This window comes from Crotalus tigris, unplaced genomic scaffold (genome assembly GCF_016545835.1).
Source record: "Crotalus tigris isolate CLP2741 ecotype Arizona unplaced genomic scaffold, ASM1654583v1 scf7180000018599.1079084, whole genome shotgun sequence".
In the NCBI taxonomy this organism is placed as follows: Eukaryota; Metazoa; Chordata; class Lepidosauria; order Squamata; family Viperidae; genus Crotalus; species Crotalus tigris.
In genome coordinates, this window is record NW_024097097.1 from 271,252 (window position 1) to 292,000 (window position 20,749).

The 20,749-nt window shown below is 37.8% G+C and overlaps 1 protein-coding gene across 1 annotated transcript in view; it reads right to left on the bottom strand.

Moving 5' to 3' along the window:
* Positions 1-14,675, bottom strand: part of CFAP52 (cilia and flagella associated protein 52) — a 29,264-nt gene extending 14,589 nt beyond the window's left edge. The window contains exons 1-6 of the mRNA XM_039355091.1: positions 14,550-14,675; positions 13,154-13,353; positions 10,646-10,782; positions 7,425-7,553; positions 5,739-5,838; positions 3,867-3,983 (exon numbers count right to left, since the gene is read on the bottom strand). Of these exons, the coding sequence (XP_039211025.1) occupies positions 3,867-3,983; positions 5,739-5,838; positions 7,425-7,553; positions 10,646-10,782; positions 13,154-13,353; positions 14,550-14,631 (765 nt within the window). The 5' untranslated portion in view covers positions 14,632-14,675. The remainder of the gene's footprint in view (positions 1-3,866; positions 3,984-5,738; positions 5,839-7,424; positions 7,554-10,645; positions 10,783-13,153; positions 13,354-14,549) is intronic.
* Positions 14,676-20,749: the final 6,074 nt, after the last annotated feature.

Sequence of the window (20,749 nt, forward strand, 5' to 3'; positions counted from 1 at the left end):
GTGTTCTTTTTCTGTTCTATACTTCAATATGCTATATTAATCAATTTCAAATATGCATGAATTGACTCCAGAGGAAACTCTGTGATATGCATGTGCTCTATATTCATAGGTTTAATATGCTGGTCTATTCAGAAAATATGTTAATGACTCACCCTATTATAAAAATATATTACATTTCTACTTGCCTCTTTAATAATTAGCTTCTAAGGCAAAGAATCATCACTGCTTTCATAATTAAAACATGTTTCAAGGTTAAAGTTTGGGCAAACTATATAAAAGTCTAACTGTAAATACAAGATTTAATCTATCATCATTAGCCAATTGTACTAAAGATGGAAATTACAACATGAAGTTCCGTTCAGCAGCATCTTACTCTTCTGCTAGCCTGGATACCACCAAGATTAGTTCTCTTTATCTATATCGCCATTTTTTATTGCAAAAGGATTCATAAGATGCATACTTCTCTGAACTAATGCATATTCCTTTACTCATTGCTTTATATTACTGGACATTGTATGTCACTGATAGAGGACACCTGGATGCAAGCAATGAGTAAAATAGTTTTTTTTTCATGAAAAGGCTATTATTTCTTTTACCAAGTTATGGAATTTTATTCTTGTCCTCGCATCATTTGCATATACTTTTAATTTTCAAAGTCTGTCTTTTCCAAGGAGGTGCAACATCCAGAACAGTGCTACAAATCATTTATACCTTCATTACATCCTGGGCTACTTGGGAAATTCTGAGAATTTTTTCCTATTCAGTAGTGAGCTACTTAGAATTTCAGAAATTGGAAATAAATTTCTAAATTTTTTTTTGCTTTTTCTTTGCCTTCCGGAACATGGATTCCAGAACACATTTCTGAGAATGTCTGCAGGTTAGAATAATACAAGCAAAACTGACAGAACAATAACCTAAGCTTCTTTAAATAAAACTGACTTGATTTCCCTGATGTATTTTTAAAATGAGGATGAAGTTACTGAAATGAAAAAAATCAAATCACTTCAGGTAATATGTATGGTACATCACCAGGACAAAACCTTTGATTTGTATTGGCCAAACTGGACCTGCTGGCGAACAGGAATACCCCCATTAGGAAATGAAAAACCCCTCTCTACAAGTTACCATATCCTCTTCTGTGGGATGAATATGGACTTAAGACAGCTTCTGTCTGAATTATGTATTAAGGCACAATTATCTTTATTTGATTATTTGAATTGTTTCAGTGACTAATCTTTCTTATCTCTCTTAACACACAAGACTCTCAGAGGGTGCAGGTTCCCATCTCAATTCTTGAATTTTTTTAAGTTAAAAAGTGAACTACAGTGCATCCAACAAAGGATTTTATTTCTCCCTCTGAATTGTTGAAAAGGGATTCTTTTTGCTATCACTATGTTTACAGTCTAAGGACAGAATGAATATACAGCAGTGAGTAAAATGTCATCCAAGTAAGGTTTAGATCAGTGGTTCTCAACCTGTGGGTCGGGACCCCATTTGGGGTCAAACGACCATTTCAAGGGGGTTGCCAAACAACGCAGTCCGCCATTTTTCCCCCTTTTCCTTAGCTGTGCTACTCCCTTTTATTCTATTGGCTTTTGAAAGCCAATAGAATAGACTCTCTTGAATAGAGTCTAATTCTATTGGCTTTCAAAAGCCAGTAGGAATTGTCCAGGCTGTCTCTGCCCTGCTGAGCCCGCCAAATGTCCCATTCTGCAAACGGTGCTGCACCAGTTGTGTAGTCCTCAACTTACGATTGGTTGAGTAGTCCTCGACTTATGACCGGTTGGGGGTCGCGGCATTAAAAAGGTCGAGAACCACTGGTTTAGATAATTCAGGACAGCTTTTGTTAAAAGAAGCTAGATGTCAAGAAGAACAACTGAAACAATCTGACAGAACAGAATACAAAATGCACAAATGGGAGAATGTTTAAGGGGATATTTAGAACATTAGAAAAGGAAAAGTAAGAAATAATTTATAAAAAAAATACCCTTTAGAATTGGGATTAGAATCCAGAGGTTGGGTAAAATATATTCAGAAGCAAAAAACTGGATTATGGTGACTATAAAAAGTAAAATGAATTGCCATTAATGGATATTTAGCAAGGTAAATAATTTACAGCCAGCAAGCCAAAGTATGAACTAATTGGATATGGGGCCAAGAAAACCATTATAAGATTTCCCATACTGTTGCTAAGAAGAGCCATATGGTATGGATTAAAAAATAGTTAATTCTGTCTCCAGTGTTATTTTTCCAGTCTGAACTTCATACATCTCTACTCAAAAATAATATTTGTCCTATAAAGAAATATGTAGATTTTTAGTATAGATGACAGAGATCATATATTATTGACATTGGTATGTTTTCCCTTCCCCATCAAAATCCAAGGTTGACCTTTGCTGCTGACTATAACATCTAAAGAGAAAACTTACTTGTGGACCTTTTACATCACATTAAGATGTGTCAATTAGCCCACAGAGAGATTGAATGTTAGGCTACAGATTAGCCTCAATTACATGAATCTGACACTATTTGCTTCCTCTCTTTTTTTTCTCATTGAAATCTCTTGTTGTGTTTTCTGTTCAGTTATGCAAAGTCAGTATTTTATCCTGCGATATAGTTTTTATGAGTGGTTTAGTTTCAGTTTTAATGCATTTGCCAGGGATATTTCAGCGATATCGATAGTGATTATGTTTCTACTTTGGGCTTGAACTGCCATGGTTTCAATTAGATTGCAGCACTAGTACGAACTGGAATAAATATATGAATAAATAAATACATTTTGCTAACAATGGGGAGAGACTTCCCAGTGGGATTGTAGTCAGCAGAGGTACATTAACTTGCACCGATTAGAGGCAAATGACAATAAATGTACTTTCTGAATTCCTGACCAGCTCAATGAACGCTTGCTTGTAAGGAAACCAAGACCAATATGAAAAATGACACATGACATATATATTTTTAATCATTTTTAAAAATCAGTTTTTTAATCATTTGTTCACATATGCTAATGAGCACAATACTTTACATTGCCCTGTGCTGTAAATTGTTACAAGTATCCTGTAACATCATTTTAGTGGCAGATCACCTCTTGGGCGTACAAAAATCTCAGCTTGGGCCCCTGGCACTTCCAATTAAAAGAAGGAAGAATAACAATGTTAACAGCCCTTGGGCAAAATGTTATTTATTAGATTTAACTTTCATGCAAAAGCTCAAGGCAGCATACATAGCGCTCCCTCCTTCCATATTTTCCCCTCAACTTCCCTGTGAGGTATATTAAACTTAGAGTGTGTGAAATGGCCCAAATTCACCCAATAAACTTCTGTGGATGAGGTAGATCACAGCCTTGATCTCCTAGCTAAATAATTTAATCACTACATCACACTGGCTCTCAAAATTGTCAGAAAACTGCTGGCAGTTAGAAGTGACAGTAAGGAATTAGATGGGCAAGTGATCTCCTTGGGTTGAAGCTAGCCCCTTGATATCTCTAATTGTTAGTATTTCTGCAAAACCTATTATGCAAAAACTCTGATTGGAGGAGACTTGTCCAAACATCTCGGATTTCATCAAGAATGGCCTCCTATCACAGCAAGCAGTCACGAAAGAAAAAGCAAACAAACTGAGGTTCCATTAGAGAGTCTGAAAACAGCTACATCAGAGAGTAGCTCATTCTGTGATCAAGTAAAAATAGCTCATAAAAGAGTCATAAGCTTTGCCAATAACTAGACAGCTAGAGCTTTATCAGCCTGTTCATTTACCCAATCTCTGCTGAAATTTAGTTGCTGTAGTATTTAACTTACAATACTTACAATGTGGTCTGCATGATTTTGCTCTCTCTAAGCAAGAGGTGGAAGACAGAGACCACTTACCAAGCTGTGTTTATCCTTTACTGGGCCAAAACTACTCATCAGTGTGCTTTTTGTATTGATTTTGAGGATATCACCCGTGGATGTGCCAACATAGAAGTAGCTGTCATCATCTGCCATCTGGGGAAGGGTGAGGAAATGGATTAGAAACCATGCTTCCCACAGTTCATTGGGGTGAGTTACCATATTTTCCGGCGTATAAGACGACTTTCTAAGGCGTGGAAATCGCCGCCGAAGTCGGGGGTCATCTTATATGCCGGAAATTACGGTAGTTTCCAGTGTATGAGACGACTTTCTAGGCATGGAAATCGGCGTCGAAGTCAGGGGTCGTCTTATATGCCGAGTTGCCTTATACACCGGAAAATACGGTAACAGCTTTGATATTCTATAACGTAAATTCAATACCATATTTGTACCTGACTTACAGGAATAAAGACTAGATTTCATTGCATATAAAAGGACTCAGATACCTATATTTTAAATATTTGATGTTATGTGTCTATTGTCCTTTCTTTATACTTGTCTACTGTACGTTGCACCTTCCAAAAATCTTTTATTGGTGATTTTTGCAAATTTACTGAGCATCATTTAAGGAAAAAGCAGTCATTCATCTAAAATAAATGTGTGCTGCATACCACTGTAGACACACACAAAAGGAGTAAAATCTCACAAGGTTGTTGAAGCTACAGCCTTGGGCATTCAAATCTCAAATCCCAATATTTCAGACCGGAAAGCCAAACCCTTATAAAATTTGATGAGACCACAAGAGGATGGCCTTGAATGTTTTTCTAAATAAAATTGAATTAATTTTGGAGTCTCATAGGATTGATAGCAAAATCCTCATGAGCACCTCACTGCCAACTTGTTTATCCAATAGTGTTCAAAAGTATCAAATGACAATGTAAAGATCCACATAAAGAAAAGAAAAGCTGGGAACTATTGCTTTAACATAAGCTCAGCAATAAAAGCAATTGCAATACTGAATAAAACACAATAATAGTTTTTAAAAGGGTCTAGTGTCTACACACAAACAAAAGTCTTTGCTTTCACAAAGACAATACTTCCAAAGTAGGGCGCCATTGTAAAAGACCTGCACACAGCCGGGCTGTAACTTCAAAAAAATAGCAAGACCCAGAGGTAGTGTCTCATTATAATTATGATCTTAACATACAGACAGAACAAAAAGGGAAAGGGACTGTAGACAGATTCTTCAGTTATATCTTCCAAAATAATCACTCCAAAACGTATAATGAAGTCATGTTGGAAAGTGGTTAGCAGTGCTTTTTTTGAAAAAAAAAAAAAAAGTGCCAGAACTCACACATCATACAACCCGCCTTGCCTATCCTACAAGGTTCCATCCAAAAAAGGTGTGGGAACTCCATTCTGGGCGTTCTATGACAAAAAAGCCCTGGTGGTTAGAATGCAGCATGGCAGGCTGACTCTACCCACAGCTAGGAATTCAATCCTGACAGGGTCAAGGTAGACTCAGCTTTCCATCCTTCTGAGGTCAGTAAAATGAAGACTCAGATTGTTGGGGGGAATAGGCTGACTCTGTAAACCACTTAGAGAGGGCTGTAAGCACCGTGAAGCGATATGTGAGTTTAAGTGCTATTGCTATTGCTGAGTCTGTTACTTTTGTTGGTTCTTATTGGTGCTACGGTTAGTTATGATTTGAATTGTTTCTAAGTGGGAGGTGACAGCATATGGTTTTGGACATACTTCATCCTACTGAATTAGATGTTTAAACTCAAATGTACCTTTCCCAAACTAAGTAGAATTTCTATAAATTGTTCTTTGGATTTTTTTTTTTTTTTTTTTGCTTACCTGACTCAATTTTTATACATACTATAAATCACAAATCAGCAGATGTCTTACCATGGCACAAGCAATTACTCTTTTCAGCTGTCCTGTTTGACACTCAATTGGTCGGATTTTTCTGTTGGGTAAATCCAGTTCCCATACTCGAATAGTTCCACTGAAGCCAAAGTATGTATTTCATTATTAACTTGAGACAGATTTATATCACACAAAACACTTTGGTGCAGGTCTAAAAGATGCATTTACTGTTTGTCTTCCAGTTATCCTAACTTCAGGAAAGTAGCTGACAACTTGGTATATGCCAAGAGATTGTGTTGGGAATGTAAGTACTTTCTTATTCTATTTTTGGGAGTTAGCTTCATTATGTGATTGATTAAAGCCGTTTGGAAAAGAGTGAAATATTTCCTGACTACAGCACTGGTATTTCTCATTTAGTGATTACAATTGGGCCCAGTAACTCAGTCATTAAACTAAGTGGTTGCTAAGTGAAACCACGACTATATTACTAATCTTACGTCAGCTTTCCTTCACTTTACATAATTCTGAAGGTCATTAATGTGAAGGTAGGTCACAAAGTTAATTTTTCATCACTGTCATAACTGCGAACAGTCACTGTACAAGGTAGTTGCTAAATGAGGACTATCAGTATTGAGCAGTAGCGACCTACAATATTTTTGATAGGACCTTTTTTTCAATTAATTGTATCTAAATAAGTAATCATTCAGATACAGCAAACCCCAAAGGAAACAAAGGTTACTCAAGCTGCTGATTGCACACTAGGAGTGGTAAAAGAAAACTTTCAAAACTTTTTCCAATGATAAATGCCATGGAGCAGAGCAATTTTACCACAATGTTTGTTTTGCAAACATTTTAGCATAAACACTCTAGAACTCTTCTCATCAATCATATAATTTGCAAATTTAGCTTTTTCTATAATTGATCAATAAAACAGATCTGGGTAAGTCTAAGTCATGCTGTAAATCCAAAGCACTGCAAAGGCAAAAAGGCATTTGGATATAATAAACATAGCAGCCATTACAATTTCACACAGCAGCTGTGCAGAACAGTCCTGCTGTTGCTTTAAGGAGTTGCAAGTAAGTGCTATAGTTATACTCCCATGCCTTCTGAAGCACTTTCCCTTCAGATCAACATGCTCATAGAGTACACTCAAGTGTACTGCTGGACATTCAGAAGCCAATTTATTGTCTAGCAATTCTGAAGAAAAAAAGCATGGATGTCTTTCATTTAAGAAATTTTCCATTACAGGTAGTCCTCAACTTATGACCCTAATGGAGCCTGCTCATTGCAGTTCTAAGTCATGACAGTCATAGAGTTGAGTAATCACATGACCAACTCAATTTTATCACCTTTTTTGCAATGCTTGTTAAGCGAATCAGCTGTCATTAAGCAAACCCATTGCTTGTTATGGGACGTTCTTGCAGAAGACCAGAAATGCTGGTTCTGGGGAAAAAACATTGTAAACCATGGTCATTAACTATGGCCCAGTTGCTGAGTGTCTAAAATGTGGCCATGTGACCCTGGGGGAAGAGCATCCATCAGAACTTCGGAATCAAGTTGCAAGTACCTCTTGGGAGGTGTTCATCATAAGGCCAAAGAATGGCTAAGCAACCAATTATAAATCAAGGACTACCTGTAAATAATTTTGGGACAATGCAATTAACAGGAACAGTACATTTTTAAAGAACTGACTCTGATAGCCTTTCCTCAAAAACAAAGCCATACTTTCCCGCACTGATGAACATCTCATCCTTGCAGTTGGAATAGACCAGGGTGGTTGGGTTCCCAGCACTACGAGCCGAAGCAGGACTACCACAGATGGCTTCTTTCTTTTGGATACTCCATACCACAACGCTGTTGGGAAAGCAACAGTGAATAGTTATTTTGAACTTGATATGATTGTGCTTTGAGGAGGATTTCTTCCAAATAAACACAATTGTAGCTATCTTTGGTTCAGTCATTATGCAAACATTAAGGAGGTGTAGAAGTGCTCGGTGTGGTTTTATTTCAACCTATTTTCCAGTATTTATGAAGTTTTTGAGATCAAATGAATTGTCTCGCCTACTAGAGGAGAGGCAAGAAAATTGACTGAATGGAAAAAAAAGAAGGGAGTAGAAATTATTGTAGTTCTTTGATTGCTCATTCATTTCATGCCAATCTAATAACATATTTGTATAACACAGTAAACCTTCATTGCTTAGTTAAGAGTTTGGTGAAAGGTGAACAATAGCTAAACAGCAGAAATAAAACAGTATTTATAGTGGGTTTCAAGAACCAATTAGTAGCTTATCACATCACATGTATCTTGAATAAACAATAAATTCCCAATTTCTGTGAGATAGTTAAAGAATCTTCCTCAAAAAACGGAGATGGTTGAAAGGAATACTGGGACATGGATTTCGTTTGATTGCCATCTGTCACATATTCCTCATTTAATTTTTCAAGTAAGTTGAGGCAGGGGGAAAAAATTAGGTCTCCCCCATCCAATATAGATTGATTCCCAATGCAATTAAATCCTTTGCAGAAAAGAAGCCAATCACAATTTCACATTGCTTCCAGTTGCCACTGCAAAGGCAGCTACTGTAGGATATTTATCCCCAGCAAACAGAAGTTGGGTACTACAAAACTAGTGCAGAAGACTGCAAGGAAAGGTTTATATGATCATCAACAGAGTGCCCCAAGAGAGAATCTCTCATTTATGCTTTATGATAAAGTTGGAGAATTTTGAGGCCATATCCAATATTTGGTTGAACTGACTCCTTGATAGGCATGTAGTTGATTTAAAGTAACTGACATCTGTACACTGAAATACAAGGTAGCATTTTTCCCAAGTTAAATGGGGAATGCCTGTTCTTATAAAATTACTGGAGGGGAATAAATCTCATTTGCACCGTTCCCTGGCATGTCATGCAGTAACACAATCTTTTGTTCATAGAATTTATAACCCAGTTCAAAGATTAAACATGCCAGCCCCCCCCCCAAAAAAGAATACTGACAACTTATCCATGTTTTTGGGTAAGCACACTGCAAAAAAATAAAATAAAATAAAAATACTTCCCATTATTAAATTGAAGCAAATACAGGACATACATTTTCATTATGTCACTTCACTATGTCCAAAACCAAAATAATGCAATATGCCATCTTATTTGCTTTTTGTTTCTAGTGACATGCATCAAATACAGAAATACTGTTCTTGGTAATAAGCATGGTGTACAAAATAAATGCATCTACTAAGTCCATACTACTCATGAACCAACAAGCCAAACACACTTCTAACAATCTTCTCATTTTCTTGGTTCAGGTAACAGAGCATCTAGTATGGCATAAAATACAGATAGTTCTCGAATTACAACAGTTCCTTTAGTGACCGTTCAAAGTTACAACAGCACTGAAAAAAATGACTTATGACTGTTTTTCACATTTATGACCATTGCAACATCCTCATGGTCACGTGATCAAAATTTGGATGCTTGGCAGCTGACAGTTGCAGTGTTCTGGGGTCATCTGATCCCCTTTTGTAAACTTCTGCAAAGCAAAGTCAATGGGGAAGCCAGATTCACTTAACAACCGGGTTACTAATTTAACAACTGCAATGATTCACTTAACAACTATGGCAAGAAAGGTCTAAAATGGGGCAAAACACGCTTAACAAATGTCTCACTTAGCAACAGAAATTTTTGGCTCAATCGTGGTCGTAAGTCGAGGACTACCTGTATAGCTGGTAAATTCCATTAAGCTAAGTAAGCATGCTTGGACAATTATATTTGTGTGTAATCCTTACGAATGGTATTCTCATTTCCTCTTTCTGTCAGAAATTCACAAATTTTCCTCATAAATTGCAAACTTAACGGGAAAGGGAGACTAGGCAAAATGAAGTAAAAGATATACAGAGGAGAATATATTATGCTTCTCAAAGGCTGAAGAGAACAGGCAAAAATCATTAAAAGATGCATCACGCCGTTCCTAAACGATGGATTCACACTTCAAACTTGCTGCATCATTCTACAGTTACAAATCAATTATCTTGTTTACTTGCTTTGTCACTTCAACTGATCAGATTTAGTAGTGATTCTTTTAGCATTACTGGTAGTTCTCACTTACCAACCACAGTTAGAATTGGCAACTGTCACTGCTGTGGTCGCTAAGTGAAAAATCACATGATTGTGCCAGACTTACAGTGTCACTTCCACACCCATTGTTAAGTGACTTACCACAGTTGTTAAGAAAGATATTATATAACCACAACTTGCAATTTCACTTCCATATTCTCCATTAATTCCGCTAGTTGAAAGTTTGCAAATAGTAATTACATGACCAAGAGATAGTGTGATGGCCCTAAATGCAAGAATTGGTCGCAAAGCTGTTTGCCCTAACTTCGAATGGCTGCTAAACAGAGCAGTCAGTAAACAAAGACTACCTGTAGTCCTATTATTTTGTATGTTCCCTTGGGATACATAGGGAGAGACTTAAAGCAGTAATTGATTCTGACAATGGAAATGTCTTGTTTTATGTGCAATAAAAAAACCTAAAAATATCTTATGCCCTTTTCCTCCAATGCTCATATATTGGGAATGCATAAAATCTTTTTGTTTGTGTGTGTTATTTATTTTGAGCAAAATTGCTGTTTCAAGTACAAAATAGGCTATATAGGCCTTTTGAAGTTTTTTCCCCCCAGAACATTTTGGAATTTGAACATAAAATGTTTGGCATCTTTCTGCTATACTGATCTTCAGAAAAAGACATGATTTGGGAAAGAAGTTAATATTATCCCCAACAAAATTTGAGGAATGAAACTTCACAGCAAGGGAATCATGAAGGAGAGAAATATAATTAGAGCTTTTCTTTGATTCAAGACAGGACAGTGGTCTTCTTTGTATCTGACTTCTGACTTTTTAAGAAAAAACAAGAAAAGAGAAGGCAACATATTTTTAAAGGAGTCTTACCTCCCATCATCTTGGCCTCCCAGTGAAACCAGGTAAAGGTCATTTGGAGAAAATGCCAGATGTTCAATTTTACCTTTGTGAAGTGACAGCCGAGACAACATCTCCTTTTTGCTGTAGTCCCATAAAATGATATCAGCCTGGGGTAAAAATATAAATAAAGAGTCTAAAAACATCATTTGGGAAAAAAAAAACCCAAGTTTGTTACAGAAAAGCTATTTGGATCCCAAACTCCAGATTTAAAGGAGTTTTTCCCCCCATATATCATTACGGGCAGCCTTTCGAATGGCTGAAACTTTATTGAGACAGAGACGCTCAAATGGAAGCATAACTTAGCCAAGCACATCCCATTTCTGAGACAAATAGCAGCATCAAGAATAATGTGTTAATACAAGGCAATAGAAGGGCCTGATGTGATCTACCCACACCATTAAATACTGCACAGCTACTATTCTATCCAGATACACAAAAGGTAACAAAGCATTATTGGGTACTAAATCAAAACCTCTTATATGATTTGCTCAAAGTCATACCAACTCTATGCTGTGAAGCAATTCAGAAATTAGTATTGAACTGAACCTGCCTTTTCATCTAACAGATCCATAAAAGACATTGTTGAGAAGGCAGTTAATTTCTCCTTTTCTAAACTGGAGGTGGGAGAGCAAGGGATAAAATTCAATTTCCCAGGAAAGGCGTTCCAGAATTTGGTTAGCTATACTGTTCTGAAAGATAGGTTTCGGAAAATGGGTAATTTGAAAGAAAATCTCTGTTGTTGAATTTATTGTTGTATAGATTTATATAAAAGAGATGCTATTCCTTAGTCTGAGTTGTTTCATGTTTTAAGAGGTAAAAACAATACCTTGAACTGTGTTCAGAAAGTAACTGGTGCAGACTACAGATATGATTCTGATGCTGTGTACAAATCAGCAACCTGGCTGCCATATTTTGCATCAATCGGACCTTTTAGACACCCTTCAAGAATAAACACCCTTCTGCAAAGTACATTATAATAATCTATTATAGGTAGTCCTCAAAATTACAACTACAATTGGAACTAGAACTTCCATTGCTAAGCAAGGTGGTTACTAAGTGAGTTATGCCCAATTTTGCCTTTTTTTCTCATGGTTGTTAAGAGAATGGCTGCAATTGTTAAGTGAATCATGTGGTTGTTAAGTGAATCCAGTTCCCTTCATTGACTTTGCCTGTTGGAAGCTGCCTGGGAAGGTCACAAATAATGATCACATGACCCCCGGATGCTGCAACTATCATAAATCTATCCCAATCAGAAAGGACTAAAAATGTTGATCCTGTAACCATGGGGATGCTGCAACAGTCATAAGTGTGATGACTGGTCATAAATCACATATTTCAGTGCTCTTACTACTTTGAACAGTCACCAAATAAATCATTGTAAGATGAGGATTACCTGGATGACTGAGAATCTCCATAGACAATTACCTGTAATTACCTACTCAAGGCATCGATTAATTGTAGGTGAACCTGACCAACCCAAGAACAATCACAGTTGTTACATTAACTATAACGTGCAAAAATGCTTTTTTCCCATTGCTATCACTAGCCAGAAACTGCTGAAAATAAGGGAACATCCGAAATTTCAGGCCTACTTGTCAGTAAGAGTAAAATCCCTGTCAAAATATGGTGAATTCTCTGATGTTTTAAATCAGCCATTGCCTCTCTTCAACTGTTATGCTTTCTCTCCAAAACACTATTTGAAACTAATAATCTAATTTATATTTAGACAATTAAATTGTCTTATCTAAAATCCAACACTGGCCTGACCCCCATCAGCCTATATATATAGATAATGTAGCAGGATTTCTCAGAAATATTCTACAGGTGGCCGTTACTTAATGATCACTTGTTCAGTGCCCATTCAAACATATGAAGCTGCTGAATGAGTGATAGTTACAAGTGGTCCTTGTAATAATGTTGATCACAGTGTCCCTGCAGTCACAATTGCCATTTGTAATTTTCTTTGCTGGCTTCCAACAAGCAAAGTCAAAGAGGAAGCTAGCAGAAGGATGCAAATGACAACAACATGATGTTCTTGCTTAACAAGCAGCAGTGATTCACTTAATGATGACAATTGAAAGTGCCAGACTTTTCATTGTTAGGCAGTATGATCACAGGACTAGACTTTATAACCACATGGTTTAGCCACAGACATTCTGGTTCCAATTACCATCCTTAAGTGAGAATTACTTGTAGTTGTAATAGTGTGAGACCTAAAAGTATAGACATAACTTGAAGTCTAAACAGTTAATCAGAGTTGAAAGATCAGGCCTTAAAGCAGACATGTCAAACTCGTGACGTCACATGACGTTGCACAACATATCGTGATGGCAATGGGGTGGGTGTGGCTTACGGATGACGCGTCTGGCCCGCAGGCCGGCAGTTTGACACCCCTGCTTTAAAGAATCATATTCTTCCCTGTTTAAACAGCAGCATCCTTTAGGAATCAAATACATTTTTAAAGGTGCTTTTATCCACCTTAAAGCCCATGAATGTGATCTGACCAGAAGCCACATAATTTCCACTTGGAGAAACTGTGACACAGGAGACATTGTTGGTGTGACCATGTAAAAAATCTTGACCCGGGGTGTTTATGCTTTGGATAATTACTGTACAACCCAATGGATAGATAAGATGCTCTCGATCTGGATGGCAGATGAGGCCAAAGGGAACATGTCCTGAAGACAAAAGAAATACAATGATTATTTTGTTACTAGAGGTAGAACAGCCCACATTTATATACTACTGAAACTCTTGTGTCTGTAATCTTTAATTGGGCAAAATGGTGCATCATAGGACAGAACAATTCCATCCAAGGTATCCAAAGTAGGCTAACTTACAGAATCTGGGACCCATGATTCTTGTAGAACTGAAATTTGGCAATTTTTATAAAACATTTTATGATGCAAATGTAAGCATTTGTGACATAATACAAAATGATTTTAAAAATTGTGTGGTCAAGTTCTGATGTTTGAATACAGTATAATTCAACATGGGCTATATATTAGTGCTCTGTCATTGCTGAAGAATCATTGAGAATTTAGTAAGGAAATATTTTTGAAATGATGATCCAACAGATCACAGGTTGTCTAGTTACATGCTATAGTCAGCAATAATCAGATAAAACTTTTGGAAACTGAAAGTGGTTTCCCACTTAGGAGCAGCAAAAGATTTATTCTTGCAATTCATCAGGATACTTTACTGCTCTCCATTTTTTTATCAGTCCTCTTCAATTATTTGCTAATGCTGTCTGTCTTTTGATACTTTGATCCTAATCCATTCTGCTGTCTTTTATTCAAACATTAGAGAATAATAATACTGTGCTTAAATCGTGTCTTTCCTTTAACCTTCTGGAAGCAAGGTAATATCATTAAAACAATTCATTTCTTAAGAATCAAAATCATAGCAAGTATGAGAATAATCACAGGGACAATGGCCATTAATTGAAAGAGACACTCAGATTTGGCTTGTTTTGAACTATAGTCAAGGTAAACTTTATAGTCCTGCTCTTTATAGCCCCGTATCAAACTGAAACTCTGATTTCTCAATCCTTCCCTCTGTAACCGAATACAAACTACTTAATGCACAGATAGTTATGTTAGATTATGTCCATGGAGTCCTTCTCTGGTACAGCCTGAAAAACAGTTTGGATTATAATTACAGCCCACCAATGCAATATGCGAATATCGAAGAGGGAACACTTGAGCATGGGCAGAATTCTTTTGCTTTATGCCGGACAATTACAGAGATCAACTTTCAGAAGATCGAGGCGGAGTTCCTAGCGACCAGAATGGGAGGGGGCTTTTCTCACAGCAAGGAAATACCGTGACTTCCCTGGTTGCCATCCCGATCTTTCCCTCTCTGCCCCCGGTACCATTGAAGCCAATGATCGCCTGAAGCTGAAGGCCCTCCAACTCGTCCGCCGACTCCGCTTTTTCTTTCGGGACAGTCGCCATGTCACCGCCGGCACTTAACACTGGCTTAGCGGTTGTATATACCGGTCGCTATGGAAACCGCGCAGGCCCAGAGGAGGCGTGACTCTCGGAGATGCTCTGGAACCCGTGATGGAAGGGGCGGCGCCTCTGTCGTTTCTCGGCTGCAGAAGGAGCACAGAATAGGTGGGATTGGGTAGAATTTGAGAGCGGTGTTCCTGCATTTTTCCAGCCTCTTTGTAAATGAAGCGGAACCTTATGTTGCGCTATTTTCATTGTAAAGACCCTAAAGCCCAGCTCCAGAGTCTTAGGATGGGTGCCCGATACCCAGAAGCACTTACTGGCTTCCAACCTCATTTTAGATCGCACCCTATGACTATGTCAACCCAGCCACCAGGCTGTTTCTAGGTTGTATATGTTATGAGGGGTCCTTGGTGTTCTCTGAGCTTGGTTGCTTTCTTGTAGACGTTTTGTTACCGAAATACCAGTGCTAGTGTGTTTTACAGACGTGATTTAGCTATATGATCATTGCCCTAAATTACCTTCACACGTTCCACTAAGCCATAATTTACTTACTTTTATTTCATTGGGTAAACCAGAATTGGGATTATGTTAAAATACTAAACCAGAATCATTTAACATTAAACCAGAATCAAAGCAATCCTTAGGGGTTAAGGCAGATTGTGGACCATCTGTGGTACAAAACCAGTTTGCTTCTTTATGGTTTATCTCACAAACATTTTATTACGTGTTTTATTGGATTTAGAGATAGTCCAACTCCCAACAACTCTGGCAGCTTACATTTCAAAAGTGGGAAACAATAAAATGAAAAAAAAGGGAATTTACATTTGGAAAACAAAACTAACAGTCTCTTCAGTTAGCCTAAGAGCTAAGCCAGGTTTTCAAATACTTCCATAACAGCTGCCTGGTGGGAGCTCCTGATCTTCCAGCCTGATGCTGTTCTAGAAGGCAATGGAGAAATTCCTGAATCCTAATAACATCATTCTAGCCATTTTTAACTACTGCAGGATGAAAACCTCTTCCGCATGTTTCCAACCAATATAGTCCTGAGCTTTCTTTTGCCTATTAGGCTTGCAATACTTGCTGATGTTGTCAATCCATCTTGTTTTAGGTCTCTTTCGTGGACATTTTTTACCAAGTGGGATCCATTCCATGACTGCCTTGGTCCACCTGTCATCAATTGTTCTTGTAACCAGCTCATTTCCATTTCAGTTCTTTTACTCTCTTGATGATATTGTATACTTTCGTTTGTTCTCTAATCCATGTGCAGGTCTTTCTATCTTGTCTTGTAATGCCACACATGTATCTTTCCATGGCTCTTTGCACCACTCAAAGCTTGTACTGATTGTAAGGTTAGTGTCCATGTTTTACCAGCATATGTTAGAGCAGGTAACACACACTGATCGAAACCTTTTCAGACATAGGGAAAGGTTGTTCTTGAAAATTACACTTAGCTTGCCAAATGCCTGTCAAGCACATTTAACATGCCATTCAGTTTCCTTTATTGTATGACTTTTCATTGAGATCCATTGGCCAAGGTATATGTAGTTAGTTCATCTCCTAATATATGGCATTGTTTAATTGAAGACCATGCACTTGACCCAATCATATTGGATGGGCAGAAGAATCTGATGGAGATAGACAGTCCCTCAAATAATCAGGACCAAAGTACTCTCTAGGTCAGGGGTGTCAAACTGCCAGCTTGCGGGCCAGACGTGTCATCCCAAAACTGCGCCCATCCCATTGCCGGCAATGGAGAAAAAGCTCCAATACGTCGTGCGATGTCACATGACATCGCGAGTTTGATATGCCTGCTTTAGGTGAACTGCATCCATAAGCTACTAACAGTTAGAGGGACTCACAAAGCAGCAGGGACCCACGGGCATAGCATGGCACACTCATTGCAGCCATTTTATTGTATTCTAGACCACCTGTAGCTTCTTAATGGTCTTCAAGAGCAGTTCCAATTACAGTTGATATTGCACACCCATACAAAGACATAAGCATGGTTTACAAGCTACAGCTAAACCAGAACCATAAACAATTAATGTATTTATTTTATATATTAAATTTATTTGCCGTCCATCTCATTTCAAATTACTGATGGCTTACAGCATAATAAACATTAAAAACATTAAAATCATTGAATATAAAATGACAGAACAGACAAAGTAAGTTCATTACATTATAGTGATTATGAAATCATTATAATGATCTTAAAGGGACAAACGCAAGAGAAATTTCTTGCTGTTTGGGATAAATGGATAAAATTCATACAATTTAAATTTGATATAAAAATATTATATAGTTTTTTCATAATTTTTAACTTTATATATATATATATATATTCTATTTTATATTCTTTTTTATAATTTTTTTTAACTTTTTCTTTAATTAAGCCTATATTCTGCTCTGGGAGGTCCTGGGGGGGGAAGGGGGGGTTTGGGTAGGGGCGGGGGAAGGGGGGTTTTGTTGGGTAATGTTTGTTTTTTATTTGTATATGTTGTTTTTTGTTTTTGTATTGTTTTTTATTTTTTGTAAAATTTATAAAACTCTTTAATAAAAAAAAAGAAATCATTATAATGAATGAAATCATATTATAAAATCATTATGTTATCAATACATTATATTTAAGAACAATCATTACTCAAACATAGATGTTTTGTATGGAAATAGGGGTGGTGAATCTCTGGCTTGCTAGAAGCTATTCTTAAAGGAAAGCAGCTTGACCATTTGTCTTCCAGCAATGCTAGTTCTATGGCTCCTAGAATTATCAGCCAGTATGACCAAATGCACTGAGTTAAGGAAAATTAACTTATTTTTTTAGTTATTATATTCAATTTGGATACCACCTGATTCCACGTTGCTCTGGGTGGTTCACAAAAAAGAGAGTGCATAAATACAAAATAATAAAAAAAAATGAACCAGAACAAATATAAAAGTAACTACGCAGTCATGATGGCAATTCAAACAACAAAGCAGGCATAAAACATCACAAATAGGGTAATCAAATTCACCCTGTTGCAAGCCCAGAGGAAATAGCCAGATTTTCTAGAATGCCATCAGGGTGGGAGACATTTTGTTTTTCCCAGAATCAGCTATAACCATTATTCTGCATTAAGCAGCCAAAGTTCTACAAGTTAAACCTTGAATCAGACCCTGAACTGTCCTGTCCACCTTTATTTAGCAGTATTAATAATAACACTTGCATTGCTGTTAGAATCTTCTTCTCTTCTCCTGTTCAGTTGGCTACAATCTTAGTATACTTTGATAAACTATTGAAATGACCTCTCTATTACAATAGTAAGCACAGAGATACATGCAGTTTAATACTTAACCTAAAAGAATATGTGGGAAGTCCCCGCCCCCAAGAAAGAAATATTTTTGGGAATATTAAAAGGCAGAATATTATTTCCCCAAAGTATCTTAAAGGCAGAAACTACCCCCCCCCCTGTTTCTCTGCCCCAAACAGAAACCAGGTCTGCAGAAATGCAGATGTGATAATCTTGTCAGAAAGATTGGAGCCAGGAAGCTTGGTTTAGAAAGAAAAGAATCAACAATCCCTCACACCAAAATAATCCAACACAGGACATAGTCATCAGCCACAGCCCCAGGAAAGTAGGATATGACCTTTGGGACATAATAGGATTAACCCACCACCATCAGAATACCAGAAAGGCACTCTCAGTCTCAGGTCAAAGTTCATGCCACAGGAACAACTCCAAACAAAATCTCAAGAAGGTATAAAAACCCACCACTCCCTACTACATGTGGTCAGCTTTCCCAGAGCCATCTTTCTGTCTGGCTCTCCCCTTCAATAAACTAAAACCTCCTTTCTAAAGCAGTCTCTATTTTGATTATTCCCAGCTTGAACTGGACCCTGATGAAGATTTTTCTTTCAACAATTGTATCACCTATTTTTACAGTATAAACATAAACTTCCACAGCAGCAACTGGACTGAGCCATTCTGAATTTTCTTCCTGAAAGCAGATAGACAATGAGGGAAATAAAATAGAAGCTGTTCATTAGCCATTCTTGCTAATTCATTGCTGGTCTTAGCTGTTTGTCTTCAAAAGGAATTTCTGTTCTGTTGCTTCCTTTTACTGTAATCCCCCCCCAAATATTTAGCATGTTATTTCAAAAGTTATTCTGTGCTTTTCTAGCTGGCTAGGCATACAACCCTTTTAAATGAGTTCACCATTTGTCTCGGGCTCCAGAGGTCACTTAGAGAACCTCTGGAGCAGGATTTCCCTGATCAATGCCATGAGCTCCTACCTAATGCACCTTAGGACTTTGGGGCCTGCTGAAGCTTCTGAGGCTTGCTATATCGATCAAGCTCTAAATAGACCACCTTGGTCAAGCTGCTGTTTTCTCCATATTTTTAGCAATCTTCTCCAAGAGGGAGGTCAGGATAAACTGTTCATAGGGGCTTCATGCAGTTTTATCAAAGGGTCGCTAATGGGAACTTAGAAGGTAGCAAAGCACTTTGCTGGGCTCTTAACTGTACTTAACAGTCAGGAGCATATTCTATTCACATGACAATAAGCAATCATATGGAAGGAACGATTTGCTCTGAATCACTGTATGCTGTATCTTTGCTCTCTTTTTCTTTCTCTCCTGCTTCCATTCAACTCCCCTCCCTTCCTCCTAGCAACAATGGGAAAGAGAATCAAATCCTCCTGATTTGGCTGTCCTACTTTTGGATAAACTGCCACTTCTTGCGTTTCCTAAGGCAGGGCAGACCTCCATTTGTGCTATCTTTGTTAAATGCTGGCATGTGCCTGTGCCCTACTTTATGAAGCATTTGGACCTGTTTAAATGACGAGAACATCTTTGCCTCAGGAATCTCTGCATGCTTTGAAGAAACTGAAATTCTCATCTCTTCCGTGACCAGGCCTTGGAACTATTAATATGAGTTGATGTCTTGATCAATTGATGAATCATTCAAAGTGACATTGGAGGCTAACTGGGCAGGACTCTGTTTCCCCTGTTTAGTTCCTCTGCTTGTCAAATGAGCATAAGAAACTTGGTTTGCTTTGTCAGAGCAAATGGTTTTGAAATGCAACAGACCCAAAGAAAGCATAATATTGTTCCTTTCATCCATGATTTGTTTTGTTAGCGTTGATGCCAAGGAAAGAAAGTCATAAAATAACAGTAGTGAGTGGCAACTGACAGCAACAGGTGGTTATATTTACTGACAAAAAGGAAATTACAGAGGGACATTTGGTATATGTTTTGAGAGCCACTTTAGTCTAGTGGTTCAAGCACTAGGCTAGAAACCAGGAGATTGTGAGTTCTAGTCCTGCTATAGGCCTGAAGCCAGCTGAGTGATCTTGGGCCAGTCCTTCTCTCTCAGCCTTAGAAAGGAGGCAATGGCAAATGAAATTTTTCTGAGAAAAATTGCAGGAACTTCTGCAGGCAAATGGCAGGAGTGTAGAAAGAAAAGGAGAAGAAGAAGGAGAGATAAAGTGGTAATCATTACATGGAAGGGGAGAGACAAATAGTACCCCCTCCCCACAAATAAGGCATTGGAGCTGACATTGCTTAGATTTCTTACCTATTCAGGAGTTGTCCCAACCTATCTAAGCTCGGTGCACACTGAGTTAACAGAAGATGTTGCTATTATCATTATTTTAATTTAGAAAATGTTTTCTGAACATTCCCAAAATACAATCTTGCTTCTTCCAAAATCACTAATCAGCCAGCCTACAGAAGGGGCCAATACTGTGCATTTAGAAAGATCCATATAGCACTCATTGTCAAGACTAAGGCCATTTAGGGCTTCCCCCATATCTCTAAGTTAAGGTGCCCACCCATCCTTGTGTCAGCATGAAACAATGGCACCCATTAAATTTGTTGTCTGTGTTACCAATCCCTAGCCTATTTCTATTGCTTCTGTTCTAAGTCACTGAATATTTTTACCCTTATCTGATCCTTATTGCTACAGGCATGCTAAAAGATCTTTCCTTCTGGTTTTGCTTCCATCTCTTTTGAGCATTTTTACAGCAAGAATGGCAGCCTTCTAAGTTATAGCCAGAGGAGTGGAATCTCACTTCAGGACTCTCCCTTGGCTGGAGGCAGTCGGGTGTGTGTGTGTGTGTGTGTGTGCGCGCATCCTGC